This window comes from Sylvia atricapilla, chromosome 17, assembly GCF_009819655.1.
Source record: "Sylvia atricapilla isolate bSylAtr1 chromosome 17, bSylAtr1.pri, whole genome shotgun sequence".
Classification (NCBI taxonomy): domain Eukaryota; kingdom Metazoa; phylum Chordata; class Aves; order Passeriformes; family Sylviidae; genus Sylvia; species Sylvia atricapilla.
The window spans coordinates 3,242,857-3,262,822 of NC_089156.1; the positions used below are offsets into that span (position 1 = coordinate 3,242,857).

At 45.5% G+C, this 19,966-nt stretch overlaps 2 protein-coding genes across 6 annotated transcripts; one reads left to right on the top strand and one right to left on the bottom strand.

Moving 5' to 3' along the window:
* Positions 1 to 61: 61 nt before the first annotated feature.
* On the bottom strand, positions 62 to 15,506 carry RNF185 (ring finger protein 185). Of its 5 annotated transcripts, XR_010744912.1 has the most exons (8): positions 14,502 to 14,643; positions 8,586 to 8,818; positions 7,024 to 7,042; positions 6,268 to 6,380; positions 5,707 to 5,761; positions 3,653 to 3,770; positions 1,280 to 2,539; positions 62 to 886 (listed from the first exon to the last, which is right to left on the bottom strand). XR_010744912.1 is itself a non-coding variant. In XM_066331281.1 (7 exons), exons 2-7 carry the CDS (start codon positions 8,765 to 8,767, stop codon positions 2,442 to 2,444), a joined length of 585 nt encoding a protein of 194 aa, XP_066187378.1. In that variant the 5' UTR covers positions 8,768 to 8,818; positions 15,364 to 15,506; the 3' UTR covers positions 62 to 2,441. The 5 variants fall into 5 exon arrangements, 4 of the variants coding, with proteins under 4 accessions (XP_066187378.1, XP_066187375.1, XP_066187377.1 ...); XM_066331281.1 differs by lacking the exon at positions 14,502 to 14,643 and adding an exon at positions 15,364 to 15,506 and having other exon boundaries at positions 62 to 2,539; XM_066331278.1 differs by having other exon boundaries at positions 62 to 2,539.
* A 177-nt stretch (positions 15,507 to 15,683) lies between these two features.
* On the top strand, positions 15,684 to 19,210 carry C17H12orf43 (chromosome 17 C12orf43 homolog). Its single transcript, XM_066331283.1, has 6 exons — positions 15,684 to 15,853; positions 16,240 to 16,287; positions 16,542 to 16,641; positions 17,273 to 17,346; positions 17,669 to 17,756; positions 18,142 to 19,210. The coding sequence occupies exons 1-6, from the start codon at positions 15,706 to 15,708 to the stop codon at positions 18,485 to 18,487; spliced, it is 804 nt and encodes a 267-aa protein (XP_066187380.1). The 5' UTR covers positions 15,684 to 15,705; the 3' UTR covers positions 18,488 to 19,210.
* The last annotated feature ends 756 nt before the right edge of the window (positions 19,211 to 19,966 follow it).

Genomic DNA, 19,966 nt, shown 5'->3' on the forward strand with positions numbered 1-19,966 from the left:
AGGGCGCGGCCCCGCCGCTCGCGGCCCCGAGGCAGCGCAAAGGAACGGCGGCGCACTCCGCTCAATGTAAAACCATTTTTTAATTCTAAATCACTTTCACAACAGTGAAAATTAGTGAGGAGGAACGGTAACGCACTAACCGAGCCGTCCGGGCCGTGTGCGGTCGGGTTAAGGGGCAGGGGTACATACAAAAGCACACCAGGGAAAAGGGGAACCAAGCGTTAACACTTTCAGACTATTTCATCCTTGAATTGCCGGAAAATAAGAGCTCTCAGTCATGTTTCTGCAGCCTTCTCGAAATCCATTCTCTCTCTCTTTCCTAGATGGAAATCCCCACAAGCCATTAAATTTGTGTTTTTTTAAAATGTATTACTTAAATATATTTCGGTACCTCTTTAATCCATTGCAGTCACTTCTCTATCCTCTTTATGGGATAAATGCTTCAAAGGGCTACCCTTCTCCTCCCTGCATAAGCTCTCAGCATCGAGTTTCTCCGTACCAAAGGAGGAATCCATCTCTTGCTGCCACATGAACCTTCCCTTCCAATCAGCAGGTGGTGCTGACTGCGCAGGAGAGGAACCCAAAGCCGCGACATTGCAGGACAAGCAAACAAACCCAGCCTTTCTCCTGGGAAGGGCCCCAGTTACCACGTTATGCACTTGACAAGAACCCCATCCCGAAGTTCAACTTCTCAGAAGCGTCGAACAACAAAAGCTGAAGCACCACCTCAACTATAAATAGTTGAGCAATATATTCTGTCAGATTACCATCGAGTCAGGTATAAATCTGACGTGACAAAACACTGCAGAAGCTTTGCAACATTCTACTTGCCAGATGGAATTCTGGAGGTAGGCAAGTTAAACTTCAGTCATCCTCTGCCTTGACACTAAAAGGGAACAGTTTATAATTACATAAATAAACTTCTATAACAATTAATCAAAGGTGTCCTGCCCAGGAAACTCTTCCATATGCTAAAAAATCCCAAGCTATTGAAACAAAGTTTCTATTAATTGATTTATCAGTTTTCTGTCTACTGCTAGGGAAGTCACAACATTCATCTTGCAGGAAATCAATATGACTATGAGCGACCTGAATCAAAAAAAATCTAATAACATTTAAGAGAAAAAAAAAAGGAATTGCCTAGTCAGAGAAATATGAACTGTTCATCTTGCTTGGGAATCTCTCATACCTGTTTCGAAGGAATCTACACAAATACATCAGGAGTACTCTTTAAAGCTGAATACTCAACAGGATTCCAAAGCGGCTGCAGAGTGCTCACCTTCTGAAATATCCCCTCAGCACATTAATGGTTGTGGTCTCCTCCAGCACTTCAAATTAAAATCTTTGGTAGATACCGCAGAGACTCTTGGCTGTGGCACGGGAGAAGGTCTGTGTGCACCTGCAGAGAGGTCTTCCAAACGTTCCCTACTGAGCATGTGCTGGCAAAGGCAGGATCACATGTTCCTCCCGTGTGATTTTACAGTGTGACAAGTTTTACCTCAAAACTCAAGTAAAGATGCCTTTTGTTCCTCTCCCCAAACAAGCTGATCTCAGATCTGTAATAGGATTTTATCTGGAGTACATGACCTTATGTAGAAAGTCTCAAAGCCTTGGGAAAGATAAATGTGGCTACAGTGATGAGGTTGTGAGGGGATTATCCGTGAGTGCAGCCACAGGTGCTGCACAGAGCTGGGGAAGACAACACTGTTTGTCAGTGAGGAACTGGGCTGGGTCCAGCAGCCCCACCTGGCCCCACAGCCAGAGAATCTTCCAGTGTCTGGCTCCAGCATGCTCAGGCTTTAAAAAATTGCAGCATAAATTTGTATCCCTTCTTCTAACAGCCACCAGAACCATCAGGAAGGGTTTTCCATCACGCTGGGAAATAACAGACGGAGAAGAACCAGTCTCCAGCCCTGGTTCCCTTTGCATCACGTGCTGTGGCCCAGAGAGTCTCAGCAGTGCTGCAGATGATTTCCTGGAGAAGGTCAGATGTTGATGGAGACATTAAATAACATCTGCAGATCTGGCAGATCCATCGTGGTTGCAAAGCAGGAGATACTGGTCGCACTGGAGAAGTTCCCTTACCTGCCCAGTCTACCTTGGGGTAACTGTCTATCCCACAGACCTGGTGTCACTGATTGGCACAGGATTTCAAAGCAGCACTCCCTTTCAGAGTGCAGCTCAACACTAGGCCCATGGTTTGTGGCAGGAACCTGTTGTACAAGATATCTGAGCGGAAATACGCTTTTAAACCAATGTTTTAATTCCCAACTCTGGTGCAAAATGTGAGATTCCTCATTGTGCTGTAGTACCACCAATTCCTGAAGCCCATAGTTAGCTATGGAACCAGACACCAAGAGGTTTAAAATGGGATGGGGATGCAGTTTGTAACTGTTTCAGTGGCCTTGTTGGTCATGAATATATAGAATAATGGAAAAGACTTATGCAATCAACAGCCAGAACATTATCACCAGTGCCACAAACAGGAAGAGGCGGGAAAGGAACTGCTCATCCACATATTGAGGAGTCCCTGGAACAGCTGGAAAACAAGAAGTAAAAAAAACAAAAACAACAGCTCAGCTCCTTCCTCTTCTCTGTGATTGTGTATATTCTTAATATAGTATATTCATACATTGAAAAATATGCAAAGAATCTGCTTGGTGAGAAAGTTGCTATTTCCTATCCTCAGCCTGGCTGGCTGCATGGGAAGATCAAAAGGAAGACAAGTATAAGATCCCTGAAGCAGGATTCCTTAGTTCAGTCATATCCTCAACAGATTTTCAGGGGACACTGAACTACAGTTAATAGGGAAGATCATTTGACCCAAGGACAGCACAGGACTGTGGCAACACTGGTGTGATGTGAAGAATGAGTTTGTTCCTCATAATTCCTGTGCTACAAGACATGTTGGAAGATTTGCCAGGCATAACCTTTCATAAAATAAGTTCAGAAAACCCTGGGCAGTAGGTGTTCTTGCTCAAAACAGATTCAGTTTGTCTACAGTGAACACAGGAATAGGTTCTCTAGGGATTACTTAATTATTAGAGAGCAAGGTCACCCCTTGGAGTAACCCAACTGTTTTCCGTTTATCAAAAACATGAAGTAATTTCACTGGAAAGTTACTTCTTGTAGAATACAGATGACTGTCCAAGAGATAAATTTCTGAAAAATTACTATCTTTGTATTCATTATTTTGTGGTACAGAGCACCAGTTTAAATTTTTCCTTCTTGTCTTTCAGGAAATGGTACTTTCCCGCTGTTTTTAAAATCTGGGTCTCCTTCATACACCCCTAGTGACTCATTTTTATTATTATTAGAAAGTCTAGTCCTATTTGTCTCACTTTTCAGGAGGAGTCTGCTGAGATCTGAATTAAAAGAGAGCAGTCTCCAGTGCCACTGTTTCTCTGCAGTCACTGGTCTCCCGGGAGGGCCTTAAGCAAATTACATGGATGTGACAAACCTGCTTCTTTTATAAGTCTGTGTACAAAACATATCACCCACAGACCATATTCTCTACTGAGTGTTTCTGCCCTGACTTCGTGTTTCTACTGACAACACTGGTGACTGTTCAGAATATTCTGTCATTCAGCAGGTTATTTCAGAGTGTGTAAAAGGTCTGTCTGTGACAGGACAGGAGAAGGATCCGTGGTACCTGGAGGAGGTCGCCCATCGTTTATGTTGAAGGCTGTTGCAAATATACCAAAGGGAAACGCCCCAATTCCAAACGACATCTGGAAGCCACCATCACCAAACCCAAAGCCCTGGAATCCCTGCAGAGAACAAAGAACAGAAGACAAAAAAGGTACCTGTCATTTAGAGCCTATTTCAGAGTATTTTGTGGAAGTGCAGACATTCCCTCTCCCGGGCTGAAGGAGGGCCACGCTGTCTGGAAACTCTCAGTCTGATACATTTTGTAGATCTCCCCTTTGCTCTCCTGGGTTTAAAATGTTTCAGACAGCAACAAATTTGCCAACCAACCCAAAGGATTGAGTGAAAAATGAAAACTTGCAACTGCAGTTCTTGCTTGAGGGCCACAAATTAGGACGGTGTTTCTCAACTGTAACCTTTCTCAACTTTAAGTAGAGGGTATCTGCCAATGTATCAAAATCAACAGAACAAATTATGTTTAGAGTGTCTTAACAATGTATCATACATTAACAGCTGTTAGCCATATAAGAAAGGTACTTAAGAAAACAATCTAAATTGATTTTTGTGATACATGTGCATTATTTAAACACTCAGTGAAATGCTAAATTGCCAGTGGGATGCATAGAGCATGTGAAGGAAAAGTACAAAAAAAATTTACCAGGGGGACCCAAATTAAGGTGGCAAAATCACCTGGGGGAGGAAAGCAAGACATAAGGAAAGGAGGAAAAAAGGAAGTTACAATGCAGTAACACTGATGCCGTGGGATCCAGACTAAAATACCACATCAAGTCCGAAGAGAAGTGTTCTGAATTGAGATGAATCCTGCTCTGCAGAAGCCGTGTGCTGTTTGAGAACTGACCGTGTGTGAATCCAGGGGCTTGTGTCACACCTAACAACTGTGGAGAGCCCACAGCTCTGTAACCCAGCAATCTGTCCTCTCACCTCAGGATTAAAACAGTGATAACCAGTTCTGAAAGACCTTCTGGTTTATCACCATCAACAATGGGAGGACAAAGATGATTTTTACTCATATAATAAAAGCCAAGTGTTTCTTGATTGAGCCCCTCTTTGAGGAGTTGGTCTTTTGACCATACTTTCTTGAGTATTTTGCCACTAACTCTGAGGGACAGCAAAGTTCTCTGTGGCAGGCACAGGATCTGAAGAGAACAGGGAAGCAGCACCACCACTGCCCTGCTTTCATACCCCATCCCTCTGATTTACAGCAGCACCAGCTGAAAGGTTCAAGTAAGATACAGGAGCTGATTTAATAAGGCAGCAATGCCCTAGTGAAAGAGAACTGAGCTCCCAATACATTCAATACAGAAATGCACCTTAATCACACCCTGCAGAGTTGTTTGCTTGAAGCATGAGGAAGATGATCCTCTCCAAGGACCCCGGGCTGAGTTACATGGAAATGTGTCATTGTTTCATCAGGTCACGCTCGCTGCCATCGTGCTGAAGAACACTGTGGTCTGTCCTACCGCCTACTCCCACGTCTGCTCCATCTGTGCCAGCTGCTGTTTGCATTCACCCTATGTAATCTCCTCAACAAAACCACAGATCCCTCTTCAAATTAACACACATCCAATAGCTTTTCACTTTCTCTTGCGTACAATAACATCCCATCAAAATGAGAGAAGCAGGTTTTTGTCAGTGTCAAAAATCTAAATTCATAGGTGGATTACGTATTTCATTGACACATGTGTTTTTACAGAAATACACTTGCACAAAGACTTTTCAAAGCAAAGTGTTCCTTGTATTTAAGCATGGAGAACAATCAAGTATGAAAGGCTTTTCCAGTGATACCACACTGGGCTGTGCTCATGAAGCAGGATCCGAGTTGGGCTGTTTTTTTGGGAAGCTAAAGGATACCAAGGGAATGGAGCTTTCTGCCACACCACAGCTACCAATGTTCCATGAACAACCAGCTGGGGAAGAGCAGGATGTGTAAGCTGCAGGATCCTCATGCAGGATGTCTCACACACATTTATGTCCTCCAGGATGAATAAATATCACAATAAAAACAACTAAACCACTCCGGCTTGTTTGACCACTTACCCCTCTGTTCTCTGGTTCAGGTCTCTGTCCTTGGGGTCGTGGTGGAGTTTTCTCTCTGCAGGAAATTGTGAAATTAGCTCAAGTGCAAGGACATGAGACAACAGTATCTGCAGTAGCCTGGCTAATAATGCAGAACCTCCATAAAACACAGTCTCCTGGGGCCATCCAGCAGAGCTGGAGCAGCTTTGGACCTACAGCAGCACATCACTGAATTAATGCTGCACTTCTGAGTAACAAACATCCACTGCAAAGGCTAAAAACTGAGGACATGAACATTTGATACAAGCCTTCTCTGGTCAGATAACAATCATTGCATCCTGTCACTTGTAACTGGTAATTAATACTTGACTCAAATTAAAATGAATTGCCAGTTGAACAAGAAATGTGTGCAAACCCAGGCTCTGGAAAAGCCTGAAGTATTTGGCAGAAATATCAGATCTATGTTTTTCGACAAAGTATTTAAAATTGTGAATCCAGCACTTTAACAGGTTATTCTTAAGACCTTAAATGAAGTTTCATCTTTCATTTTCAAATGAAAATAGTTCTATTTAGGTTTCTTACCTGGGGTCCTGTTGCCCAGTGCTACCTCTTCCATACAGAGGAATAACTTTATCTCGACTGATTCCAGCTTTGCACACGGGACACACTTGTCTGTTTGGCCTGGTCTCTAGCCACTAAAAGAAAGGAAATTATAAGAAAACTAATAAAATACCACAAAAACGACTGTGCAAACCTCCTTTGCAGCCAGGCAGAAAGACTTTAGCAATTTCTCACAAAGGTCTGGAGCAAAACATTTTAATAAGTGCCAAGTACTCCCCGAAGTGGAGTTGGCACTTTGGCTGTTGTTCTGGTGGGAACAACTTGCTGATGTGTACATATTCAGACCTGTGCTGGAGTAAAATAAGAAATAAAGAGACCAGCAGTCCTGCACAGGCCAAGGGCTAGTGCACATAGCCTTCCTGTCATCCACCTTCTCTATACTGGTACAATGATGTAAAACACTATTCACACAAAGAGAGTACACTCAGCACTTAAACGTGCAAACTAAACCCTGCAAGCTCCAACAGTAATTGTACCAAAACTGGAATTATGCAGGGTTTAAGAAACTCAAAAGTGGAAGCAAGTGGAACAGGATCTAAGTTTTCTTGTTGCTCAAAGAGCAGATTGCAAGGTGTTGCACATGAAGCTGCATGAGATTGCTGTGATTGCCCTGGAGAGAAAGGCAAAACTGAAAAGAGGGGGAGACTCCAGAGAGCCAAGGGCTTTACTGAGCAACTGGAGCTGATGAAAGACAAAGTAAAAGAAAACCTGTCTTACCTGGTGTAAACAAGGCCAACTGTGAGCATTCCCAGGACAATTTGTTCACAGAGCAGAAAAAGAGAAGAAAATGGAATTAGGTACTGAACTTGATATGACAAACGTGCAGTGTGCAGGGATAGCACAGCCTGGTGACAACAGGGTCCTGGAATCCAGCTGGGCCAGTTCTGCAGCCTCCCATTAAAATAATTTTTGCAAGCACAGCCCAAGATTAATCTCCATTGGTTTTTTCATGTTACACAATCTAAATTCCTAATGTGGTTCTGTGCATCTCCCACTCCCAGGTCCTCATCCAGACCAAAGGCCCAGACAGAGGCTGCATTAATCTTAGGGTTTATTGTACAAATTTTCTCTTCTGATACCATGAAAAGGTATCCCAGAGCCAAGATGCAAATGAGTAACATGTCAGTAATGAGACTTTAGGATCTTAGAAGACTGAGCTGAAACATCAGCCACATTCAGAGAATCATGGAATAACTCAGGCTGGATGGTACCTCAGATAGCCTCTGGTCCAACCTGCTGCTCAGAGCAGGGTCAGCTATTGAGATCAGGTTCAGTAGCTCAGGGCATAGAAATTCCCATTATATAGATTAAATTGCTGTGACAAGTTAAAAAAGGTCAAAGACAAGCAAGCTACAAGATAAAACTGCTAAGCAGCCATCTGCTTTCAAAATGGTCTCAATAACACCATTCAGACAAGACACATGGTATTTTTAAGGTTCCATTCTTCCAAATCCTTTTGTGCAATAATTTAATCTTACTTTATCTTAACATGCCCTAAGCCAGTGACTTTCCATCTCATCAAATAAAAATCTGGATTTTCAGATGTTATGTATATTTACATAGGAGAAAAGCACTTCCAGGCCTCTTTTTATTAAAGATTTAGCCCACTGTGTAAAATAAACTCCAACCCTCCCACATTTGGCCATGTCAATCCTTAACTTCTTAACATTCAAGAAAGGGTATACTCAAACCAGGTTACCCATATCAGAAATTCTGCACATGTACTATATCTGTGCTGTACATTATTCCCGAGTCAAATTAAAGAACTGAAAAGTTCCTAACACAAGTGCAATATCACAGGAAAAAAATAAATAGGCTGTATATAAAAAGCTTATTGCCTATTTTTTCTTTTTTTTTTTATGGTTTAAAAAGAAAAAAGAGCAAGCTTCTAGGAGAAACTACAATTTGGCCTCTAGAACCTAGACTCATATCCAGGTTTAGGTATGCAGAGGTTAGAAAGGAATTTAGGTCCAAAGAACACATCGGTGGCAGGCCAGACAGCACAAACAAAATAACACACATAAGCAAACAGTGTCAATGAGCACTGAACTGTCTGTGTGGGGCTGCTTGTTTGTTTGCTTTTACACAATAAGTTAGAAGTACAGGGGGTTTAAGACACATGAAACCCACTGCCTGGAACACAAGCAAAGAAAACCAGCTGAGGAGCAAACCCAAGCTTCTAAACCAAAGCCATGGTCCCTCCAGAATCACAAATGTCCCAGGTTTTATGGGATCAGAGAGATGGTGCTCTGGCTGATGAGTGGGGCTGCAGCACTCACCAGAAGAGGTGCCCACACAAGCTGATAACCGCATCCTTGGCAGTGTCTAAACAGATGTTGCATTCAAAAGTGTTGTCCTGATTGATGTTGTCCCCAGAACCATTACTGCTGCTGCTGCCACTGGTCCCTCCAGTACTGGAGCTCTTTGTCGATGCAGAAGCTGTGGGTCCTTTGCTTGCCATCCTCAAGAACTACCCAGACAAGTCAAGAGAATTTTCCTCTTGGAATCCTAGCTGTGAGAAAGGGAAAAAAAAATCAAACAAACCTAAACAACTTATTGGCATTATAAACATTGCATTCTGGCCCCATTCCAAACTGGTAGTGATTTATCTAAGAAGCTCTTGAATCCTGCTGTTGATGGTTTTAGTTTAACACAGCCAAGAGGGATCTTTTTTTAGAAACTAAGCTACTTTACAGTCCCATAGTATGACCTGGCTGATGTGTGACCTCTCTTTTACTGTTACTGATAAACATCCACAGCCAAAACACCCCTCTTGTCATTCCTTACAAATGCCACTTGCTGTAAGGAGAATGAGCTCACCTAGTCATACACGCTCTTCCAAAATTCAACACAACTGATATCTGAGAATGCAGCCTGCAGCAGACTTTAATTGTGGAGTAATTAACAGTCTGAACAGACTGTCAATGCAGAGTTTTAAGTTCAATGTTCATTAGTTTGGAGTATTAATGACAATAATGGCAAAGGTGGTTAGAACTTGAATTGTCTATCACAGCAGCATTGATATGACTGTCAAACATTCCTAGTACTTTCAAACTATCAAACATTTCTAATCTAGTAGTAAGGTAGTAATGCAGAAGTATCAAAAAATTTACCTTAATGTGCATGGATTTTACTTTAATGCTTTTGCCTCTCATTAACATTATCATATTTACCAAAGAACAGCATTTATTTTATTCCAGTAGCAACAATCTCTACAGCATAACTCCTTGATACGCAAATTCCACAGTACCTAAAACTTTGAGACTCAGCACAAGGCATTTACATTTCTAAAAACACAGTACAAGATTCTTTAATCCAAGAACTAAGAGAATTTCAGTAGCTACAGAAATAAATTCACTAAAATGAAAATGTTTAAATTATTCCACTGTGCTTTTCATGAAACTCTAACATCATGTTGATGCTACAGGAATACTTAAATAAAGCTGTGAGAAACCAACAGGTGATTATCTGAACTTTTTGCAAGTGTACAAACAGTGAAGTGTTTTTAAAGGGTAACCTGAATTTTTCAGAAGGTAATTTCTTTGCAAACTTACCCCCCAGGCACTAAAGGCTTTCCTTAGTGTTGCCTCTTTGTAGCAGAGCTGCAGCACAGGTGCAGGGCAGCAAACTAAAGCCTCAGGACCTCCAGCTGTTATTGGCAACAGCTATTTTCCGACAATACAACCCCACTGCACAGCCAGGAAAGCATCACACCCGAGCCTTGTGAAGTATTGCAGCAAAGGCTCAGTTACAGCAGGTGAAATGTATTTCTGCAGAGCTTTTTCACTCTGTTACATCATTTTGCACAGTGTCCCAGAAGGGCAGATTTGTATCCACAGATGCTACACTTCAACACACGCTGCTTTCAGCAGTGCTGACTCCTAGCATTTCACACCACCACTCCATTTACACTCGGTTCATTGTACAAAATTAAAATCCCTGTTAGATCAAGGCAGATGGAAGTGCTGCCAACCCACAAACTGTATGCCAAAGACACTTGGATTTTTCACACATCCTTACAACCAGAATCTTCAGCCTGTCTTGCTCAGTAGTTTAAGAGAAAACTTATCAACTTGGACCTATACATATTAATATAAAAATTGAGAAAACCTCCTTAAAACTAAGGAGTTCAACACACTGTAAAAAATACAGCATGCCTTTATGGAATGGTCACAAGAAACATCTTTACAAATAACACAAGGAAAGGATGTGTACAAAGGGCAAATAAAATTCTGAGTCCCTACTATCAATGTGGAAAGTTCCTTTCCACATTTGTCAAAAAGATAAAATCTGTATCTCCACAAAAACTTACTGAAAAAGACCCCTCAGTTTTTAGTAACTACAACAAATAAATAAAATGTTATGAAGAAGGATGACAAAGAAATACCCGTAATGAAATGGAGTAAAGATGGCTGAGACAGAAGAAAGATTAAAATGACATCATGCAACAGGCACTGAATCTCCTCTCCTAGAAGAGGGTCATTCCTTAATCTCTACTGGGGATTCTCTCCTAAGTATTTGTTCACTGGCTGATGGAGCTCAGCGACCTACTAGGCTATAACCAATTTAAAATATCAAAACTGTAGCAAAACACAACAGTAAAAATAATAAAACCTTCTCAAACATTCCTCTTGTCCCTGAAATACTGTTTAACATAACTGGGTGTGTAACAAGTGCTGCTGGGCTCTGTACATCTGCACATACACAAAGAAGAAGCGTGAAACAGCTTCCAGTGGCTAAATTTACATTTGATAATCATATATTGTGTAGCTTGTGAGTGTACTCTGAATCCTAAAGGAGGAATTCAACTGCCAATGGAACTTGTTCTGAGTGCAGATTGAACTCAAAATTGAACAGTCACTCAAACTACTTAAACTCTGAGACTAAACTCTCTAGGGAAAAAAAAACCCCACCAAACCATAAGCAAATCACAAACTAAAAAAATCAACAGCTAACACAGCAGGTCAAACCAATCCCCTTTTCATTTTGCTTTAGGGTTTGGGAGGAAGACTATGAGTACACTGGGACAGAACATGACTGCTGGGGTTAAGTAAACACAATTGAGAGATGCCAGACAAGGTTTGCTATATCCTTGTCCTTCAGATCAGGTCTCCAAATCAACCCTAGAGGCATGACGAACAGCAAACAAAACAAGGGAAAGGATATAAAAATCAGCTGATACCTAAACGCAGGCATTCAGAGATCTTGTCTTTTTCTTTTTTCTTTGCTCTCTACATATTTACAGGAAAACAGTATCTTTGCTCCATAAAAGGCATCCAGATTAGCTCTTTGCTTCCTTTAAACCACGATCCCTATGTCACATCCCAACAGATTGTTCTGAAGATGACTGAACTTTTACCCAAGAACAAGATCAGTGGCAGATGAATGGTTAAGAAACAATTTGCAAGCAGAGTTCCTAAACAAATACAGAAGTCTGGTGGAGCGTGAAGACATGGAAATGGAGCTACAGGAGAGGGTGAAACTCCAAAGGGGCAGCTGGGACCGGAGCATGTCCTGACAGCCAAGAGCACAGGACGTCCACGACAGGAGAAATGCAGGGCTCTGGCAACGTCCATGGGCAGGGTGTGAGTACTGGGGACAGATCTCACAAAGAGTAAGAAAGACATTTCCTCTAATCTTTTAAAAACTTCACCTGTAAATCTACTGCTAGCAACTGCACACCAGGAAAGCTGGGTGGCTGCTGTCAAAGATCACACTTCTGAACTCAGCAAATGACAATGTCTGCACTTGCCAAAGTACACTGGCCCAACCCTCAAAACACAGCAAAAACACTTTAAGACAGGCTAGAGGAGTCCAGCCTGTACTTTTCACCATAGGTTAAAGTACACAAAAAATATCTGCTGGAAACAGCAGGTGAACATTAACATTCAGCCTGGGAAAGGCAGAGAGGGAATGTAAATTGTATAGGTAATTTCAGCTATACAAAATTCCTGATACATGTTCATAGCATGACATTAGGATGTTGCAAGTATTTAATTTTTTTCACAAACAATGAGAAAAAGTTCTGGTGAGAATATAGAAGTCTGGCTAGTTTATTAACAAAATCCAAATTTTGTTCCTCTTTGCCATAACAGTGAAATAAAAAGAGCACCACTGTTGGATAGCAATTCCTCTGGAAAGACTCTTTTTCATATTTTTTTCCTAATGAATCTTATTTTAGCTAAGATCAATGAAACTGAAATAATCTAAATCCAGTCTGTTTATGAAACAAGTTCTGATTTAGCTCCTGAACCTTTTGCAGTTTAAATCAAGAAGAAAACTGGTCAGTGTATTTTTCTTATCACTAAGGCAACAGTGTCATTTTCTGACACTTAAAATTTTTTATAAAAGGAATTTTAACATCAGAAAATTAATTTAAATCTCAAACTACCACTGAGAGTTTATATAAATAAGCCCACTCATAAGTTTAACAACAATCTGATACTTAACATAATACAATTGCCTGGGCTTCAGGTACAACAACCAGGTAACCTTAGCTGAAAACTGCTGACAGTGCTTACAAGAAAGTGCACTGGCTTCTTGACAGTCATTTTAGATATTCTTAACAAACACGACTGTCCTGCTGTTAATCATTAAATACATATTTATCACTCACCACCTTTTTACTCTTTTCTGTCCCCCAAACACGTTACATTTTAACTCCTTGGCAACATTTCTTGAGTTCATCCTTCCACTTCCTGTAACCTGTACAGCACTGGGCACCTGCTTTTTAATATCCCCCTGCAGTGGTCCCAAAACATGAATTCATGTGATCACTTGCTCTTGCAGAAGCAGCCTTTTGCCTTCCAGCCCGACGTGCCCTTGCGTGGCCTCGTTTCATTAACTGGGCTTCTGCAATGCACATCTGTGTTACAGTCCGCTGCCGGGGCAAGGGCCCGGCTCCGGGGCCGTGTGCTGGTAAATGCAAACAGAGAAAACCCGCAGCTGATTAAAGCAGGGGCTTTTTATCCGTTCCACAAAGGTTTAACAGAGACTCCGAGAAAAATCTTTCAACAAAGATTTTATCCTCTTACCTCGCAAAATCCAAAGAAAAAAAAATAAAAAGAAAGAAATATAAGCAGTTGGGTAACTCGAGTTTTCCCGGTCTGCAGTGCCGGGGGGACAGACGGACCCGGCTAACCCAGGTCAGCAGCAAAGGTAAAAATACCAAATACAACGCTTATTATATACAACAGACGTCATTTAAAATATAACAAGCTAATGTTAATATATGAACAGTTCTCAAAATACAAGTAATATCATGTACCAGCAGTCGACGCCTCGCGACATACCCGGAGCCAGACCCATCTATCGCGACAGCTGGCAGCGCGACAGCGATTACCCGCGGCCTCTGGGGTAACACCCGTGCCGCCGGGGCCGGGGGACGCCCACAGGGCCCGGTTCCGGAGGCGCCGGCCCGGGGTCCCGCGGCTCCCCGCCCCGCTCCTTGGGAGCAGGCACGGCCCCGGCCCGTGGGCCCGGCCTCGGAGCCGCAGCCCGGCCCCGGCTGTCCCCCGAGCCCCGGCCCGGCCCTGCTCACCGGCGGGTGCGGGCTCCGGCAGCGCCCGTGCCCAGCCGCCGGCCGCCGGGCCCCGTCACCGGCCGCCGGAAGCGGCGGAAAGGCCCGGCCCCCGCGCCACCGGCCGCCGCCGCTCCGCCAACCGGGCCGGGGGCCGCGACACCGCGGGCGGCGACACCCTGGGCCGCGACAGCCCGGGCAGCGACAGCCCGGGCCGCGACAGCCCGGGCCGCGACACCGCGGGCGGCGACACCCTGGGCCGCGACAGCCCGGGCAGCGACAGCCCGGGCAGTGACAGCCGCCCGCACGGCCCCGACACGGCCCCGACACGGCCCCCCTCAGCCCCGGCCCCCCTCAGCCCCGGCCCCCCTCAGCCCCGGCCCCCCTCAGCCCCGGCCCCCTCAGCCCGGGCCCCCTCAGCCCCGGCCCCCCTCAGCCCCGGCCCCTCTCAGCCCCGGCCCCCCTCAGCCCCGGCCCCCCTCAGCCCCGGCCCCCTCAGCCCCGGCCCCCCTCAGCCCCGGCCCCTCCTCAGCCCCGGCCCCTCTCAGCCCCGGCCCCTCTCAGCCCCGGCCCCCCTCAGCCCCGGCCCCCTCAGCCCCGGCCCCCTCAGCCCCGGCCCCCCTCAGCCCCGGCCCCCTCAGCCCCGGCCCCGCCAGAGCCCGCGGCCGCTCCTCACCTCGGCCTCCTCGGGGCTGCTCCGCCCGGCCCCGCCGCCGCCCCCGGATCTGCGGGACGTGCGGCTGTGCCGCGGCCAAACGGCGGCACACGGGAACTGCGAGAAGTTCGTACCGAGCGCTCGGCCCCGGCAGGGAGGGCGGAAAGAAAAGGGAGGACGGAAAGGGAAGGACGGAAAGGGAAGGGAGGAAGGAAGGAAGTTCGAGGGCAACAAATTGTTGAGTGTAGAGTGCTAGAATCTGAGCTGAGAAACATCTCCAGGAGGGAAACAGAGAGCTTGATAAAGGTGTTTAGGGCTTGATAAAGGTGTTTCTACAGTTGTGAGAAACCAAAGAAGCGGAGGGACCAAAGCGAAGGAGAGGAGGTGACCTGCCCGAGAAGGCACTTCTGAGGGTTTGTCCCAGCTCTGAGGGCACCCACCAGTCCTGAGGACTCCAGGTGTAAACCAGCCCAAAACTGCTTGTTCTTTTACACAGCGGCGAATGGGTGCATCCTAAACCAAGGTCTTCCACTAAAGAAGGTGAGTTTTATGAGGAAATAGTGAAGAAATAAAGGGCACCTGGTGCCAAGGGAGCCCTCGGAAAGAGCCCAAGGGTATTGTCAGCAGCCTGTCTGCTGCCAGCTGGCCTGAGGCTGCACAGCTCCAGTGTGAAGGTTGGAAGGTGCAAGCCAGGAAGTGTCCAGCAGGATAAAAACCGATATACGGAGTCTTCCTGCTGCTTTCAGCAGGAAGCTTGGTAAAACCCACAGCAAAACGGTTATCCAGAATCCCACCTGGAACCACTGAACACGTTGTTGGGATGAAAATATAGTATGTAACGTGATAGTGCTGCTGGCATGAGGAACACACAGAGCAGTCCTACCTGGACGAGCAGTGAAAATCTCTAACAAAGCAGCTCTCTCGTTTTCAAGTAGTCAGAAAAGCAGCAGGATTGGGCACAGCTTCTACATTCAAGCAAAAATTCGCCGTGTCAGTATAGTAACTGATTAGAAAATTACCAGCGCCCCAAAGACACGAACCGTATCCTCCGGAAGCGGACTAAAACAAGGGTGGGTTTATGAAATTCGGTTACGTGGGGGGCCGTGTGGGACTACAGTTCCCGGCATGCTCTGGGGGCCGGCCTACAGCTCCCGGCATGCCCTGCGGCCGGCCTACAGCTCCCGGCATGCTCTGCGGCCGCTCCACAGCGCCCAGCGCCTGTAAGATGGCGGCGCCCAGGGGCGGTGCGGGCTCGGACAGTGACAGCGGCTCGGACTCGGACAGCGGCGGGGAAGCGGCCGCGCGGTTCCGGGAGGCTGCCTGGGACTGCACCGTGCAGGCGGCGGCGGCGACGCGGGCAGAGCCGCGGGGCGGTGAGGGCGGCAGACAGGCTGGGCTCTCCTTCCCCGCTGCGGCGTGCCCTGCCCTCTCTTCCCCGCCCCGCCGCTCCGGTCCGGCCCCCTCGGCAGCTCCTCCTGACCCGAGGGGACTCCTCTGTGCCGCGGGGCCGGTGTCCGAGCTGAAGGCGGCTGTGCCCGGCCCTCCCCAGGCAATGTGCGGCCTCCAGCCGGGCCCAGAGCCCCTTCCCGGCAATCCTGGCCCACGGGGAGTTCCCTTCTCCCTCATAACTGTTCTCCCCCGAAGGGGGCTCAGGGCTGTCTTTCAGGCATTATTCTTTATGCTCTAACGTGTGCCTGACGGGGGTTAAAGGGGTCCTGGCTGCAGGTCTTTAAATGTGTCTTTGCTACTTTCTTTTCAGGGGCCTTTAGAAAGGATCGGTTGCAGCCTAAAGATCAGCCAAGCCTGAGGTATTTTTGCTTCTGGTTTCAGACTTAATGTTTCCCTGAAGAAAAAAAATTGATGTGTAATATTTATGCTGATTTTACTTTGTATCGTGTGATACTTTGTACTGAAAGGGTCAGTTCTGTCTGGGGAATTAGCCCAACCATGACCTGAAATGATGCTTAAATCTGAACACACTAATATGTTTTTAAGGGTTTGGATGAGGGGGGCAGATGTTATTGGCCTCGAAAGAGTTAATCCTTGTTCTTATTTCAAACGGGCGTGAGGCAATCGGCCGCGAGGAGGGTGACAATGAGCTCCAGACAACTCCCGAGTTCAGAGCACACGTTGCAAAGAAACTGGGAACCATGCTAGACAGGTACTGCTGTGCAAGGCTAGAAACATTTCTTCTGTGGGTCACTTTCACTGACGTGTTTGTACGCTAAGCCCAGGAGATTCGGCATCTTGTCTCCTTCATCCCTGTATTAAGTACGAGCTTCCAGTGTTCTGTGACCTAACCTTGCTGATGTGCTGTGCCCATCTGGTCAAAACTCTCTGTGCAGCACTGCTTGTCTCCATTTGCCCCTGTGGTGAACATCTTGTGGGGAGGAAAGAGAATTTGGGTGCCTTAGCACTTTCATCATGTAAAGGATAGCAGGAGAATCTTTGATTTGTTCTTACAACCTATACCAGTACCTGATTTGGGGCCCTGCTGCAGAATGCCTGGTTCTGGGTTGTCACTCTTATCTGTTGTGCAGGCATGGCCCTGGAGAACTGGAATTCCTGCTGTTCAGAGCTGGCTTTACAAATGCTGTTTTTAAACTATTACTGTGGCTTGCACTGCTGAGGAGAGAAGGCCTGGTCTGCTCTGGAAACAGGGAGCTGAGGCAGCCTCACTAACAAAAAAGGATCCATGCAACATCTCCCTCTAGTCTTGTTTCCCAGAAATGCCCAAGTTTAGCTCAGTTTGCACAAACCTGTCCAAGATCTGACTGGGGTTTTCTGTTTAGTTTCATCACTGTCTTGAAGGACTCCTCAGGACCGTCACAGACTTTGGTGGCACAGTCTGACTCTGAAGATGATGGTGAGTTCCAGTCTGAGCCATGGTTTTTTGGCTGTTTTGTGACTGTTAACTGCTGGCTGGTGGGATGGATCCTGTCCATCACCAGCTCTACATCCAACTGACTAATAAACATTTGCACCAAAAGGATTTCTGTTGGTGTCTGTGAGGGATGCTCCATTGCAGCTCTGACCTCTATGCCCGAGTCCTCCCACACAGTCCCAGATAATTGCTGTCCAGCCCTGTGGAAAATACAGGAACACACTGAGGCTTCCAGGGAAACAGCAGTTGGCTGCTTCCACCTCTGTTTTACATTCTGCCTAAACCCCCCCTTTCCATACTTCAGGTTTTCGCCTCTTCTCTTCCTCTGTCCCTGGAGACTGTGGGAAACCAGAGCCCTGCCCTGCAAGGAGGAGGAGGCCAGTTAGCTCCAGGTGAGGTGCTGGCAGCTGCTCTGCTCCTCAGGTACTGCTGCATCCCACATTTCAGAGGCAGATGGGACTCCCACAAGAGAATAGGAAGCTGAAAAGCTTGAGAAGTGTGTATTTATGGCTCTTATATTTGACTAGACCAGAATATTGTTTCTTTTTTAGTGTTGGGGAACTAGAAATGTTCGTGGGAGATTTTGTTTCCCCTCCCAGAGTGTGTAAAGAGCACTTTGGCCTTCAGACTGGTTAAATGCAAACTGCAGGTGTGGGAGTCCCAGAGTCACTGAGTGTTTATTGTGTGTTCTCATCTCAGATTACTCTGCTGTCCAAGTTTTGGGTGACTTCAAGGCAAAAGTCAACACAACTTCCTTCCCTCTTGTTACCTTTCCAGTGACACAGACAGTGACCAAGAGTGGCAGAGGTTCCAGGAGGCTGCTGTGTCAGCTGCAGATATTCTGAAGCAAAGTGCTTTTCCTGCATTGTCCCATGGTTCCAGCCAGGATCAGAGTCAGGCTAATGTAGAGCCCAAGCAGAAAAAAAAGAAGAAAAAGAAAATTAGGAAAGAGAACAATATTCAAGAGAAAATAATAGACCCAGCAGAGTGTGACCAGATCTGCAAAGATTTGCCTCGGTTGGTGACTGCAAATGGCCAGCAGGAGAGACAGAACAGCAATCACAGAGAGAACTCTGTGCTGCCAGGAGCTGTGAAGAAGAAAAAGAAGAAGAAAAAAGAATGATGATTTTGCTCTGCAAGCAGCAGGTGGTTGTGATGGGTGAAGGAAACTGAAAGAAAACCTAACAACAAGAGTTGCTGCAGATGAGGGAAAATTAATTGGCAGAGCTTCTGTTCTAAAAGCTCAGTGGCCTGAGAGACTAATTAAGTGACTTCCTGTGCCACTGGCGTCCCTGAGGAAGGGAACATTGTTCTCCTCACACAGCAGTTGTCTGTGCTGCTGCTTAGGCAGCCCCAATCTAAAAGGATTAAATGTGCCAGAGTTGCATGGCAGAGGGATGTGATCATAGCTGCATTCCTCCTGGTCTGTTCCTTCACATCATGAAACCTTTCTGGAGAAAGTATGTGATGAATTGAATTTGGTTTACATGGCAACAGGTGATCAGCTGCTTTTTCTCTTTGCAGACTACTGAGAACAGCTCCAGCCCTTGGGGAGACTCATTTATCAAAAGCATCCTGTCAGAAATCAGGGCCCCTTATTTTTTTCCCTGCAATCATCATAACAATCTGTTGTTGAAACCTGCTGTGTTACTAATCCCTCTGCAATCTGCACCTCACCAGGGCCCCTGCACATAAACAGTGTGTGGTGAGCTGATTTCAGGCTTGGTGTAAATGCATCCTACTCTTCCAGTTGTGTCCACTGAAATATTTTTTCATGTATAGGGTTTTTTTTTATGGCATCTGTTGTTATTAAATTTTACTACACTCTTGGACCTGCTTAATTTGATAGGTTTTGTACAACAGTGTTTTTCTTGCTGTATTCAGATCTCCCCAGCAGAGAGAGGTGGCTCAGGATGGCTCTTTAGTTGCTGGGTGATCAATGCTATGAAATTGCTACAGGAAGGACTTAAGCCTGGTTTAAAAACCAGTTTTTAGTCTTTGTTTAGGGTGGTTAATGACTTTTGTCTCTCTGAAATACTGTGAGGTTTGGTAGTTTTCAGTATGACTCTTTATCTGCTTATTCTTCACTTCCAGTCTTTCAGGAGTTAACTGTTATTGATAAATACTTCTGTTTTAAAGATTCCTGGGTGTCAGTAAATCCAATTTACTGGCCCAGTTCAGGAGGTCAGAAAGCCAGATTAGAGAAACCAAAAGAGTGAAGTGTAGCTCTTTGAGCATGGGAAACTGTTGTAAGATTCTTGCTGGTTTTTAGTCCAGAAAACACAGCTGACATCCAAAAATAGAAAAGCTAGGCAGAAACCTGGCTTGTAATCTAGCAGAATGTGCCAGCAGAAGTTACTTGTCTTATGTGCGGTTAAAACTTCAGTGTACTGAATTTTAAACCTGGCCTCTCAAATGCATGGTGGCCTAAATGTTTCCTTTTGCTTTGTTTTGGGTTTATTTTCATGCTAACTGGAAATTAGATGTATTTGCAACTGATGTACATGGGAAATTAGGAAACAATTCTAGGATAAAATTCCTCAGGGAATCTAGTTACTGAAATTGTTGATGGTATCTAGAGGAAGCTCTTATCAATGAAACT

Coding starts and splice junctions, on each gene's coding strand:
- RNF185 (XM_066331281.1), bottom strand. CDS start 8,767: ATGGCAAGCAAAGGACCCACAGCTTCTGCATCGACAAAGAGCTCCAGT. Junction 5,762..6,267: donor ACTGGGCAACAGGACCCCAG/GTAAGAAACCTA, acceptor AATTTCCTGCAG/AGAGAAAACTCCACCACGAC. Junction 2,540..3,652: donor CGATGGGCGACCTCCTCCAG/GTACCACGGATC, acceptor CTTGTTTTCCAG/CTGTTCCAGGGACTCCTCAA.
- C17H12orf43 (XM_066331283.1), top strand. CDS start 15,706: ATGGCGGCGCCCAGGGGCGGTGCGGGCTCGGACAGTGACAGCGGCTCG. Junction 15,854..16,239: donor GCGGGCAGAGCCGCGGGGCG/GTGAGGGCGGCA, acceptor CTTTCTTTTCAG/GGGCCTTTAGAAAGGATCGG. Junction 16,642..17,272: donor CTGGGAACCATGCTAGACAG/GTACTGCTGTGC, acceptor TTTTCTGTTTAG/TTTCATCACTGTCTTGAAGG.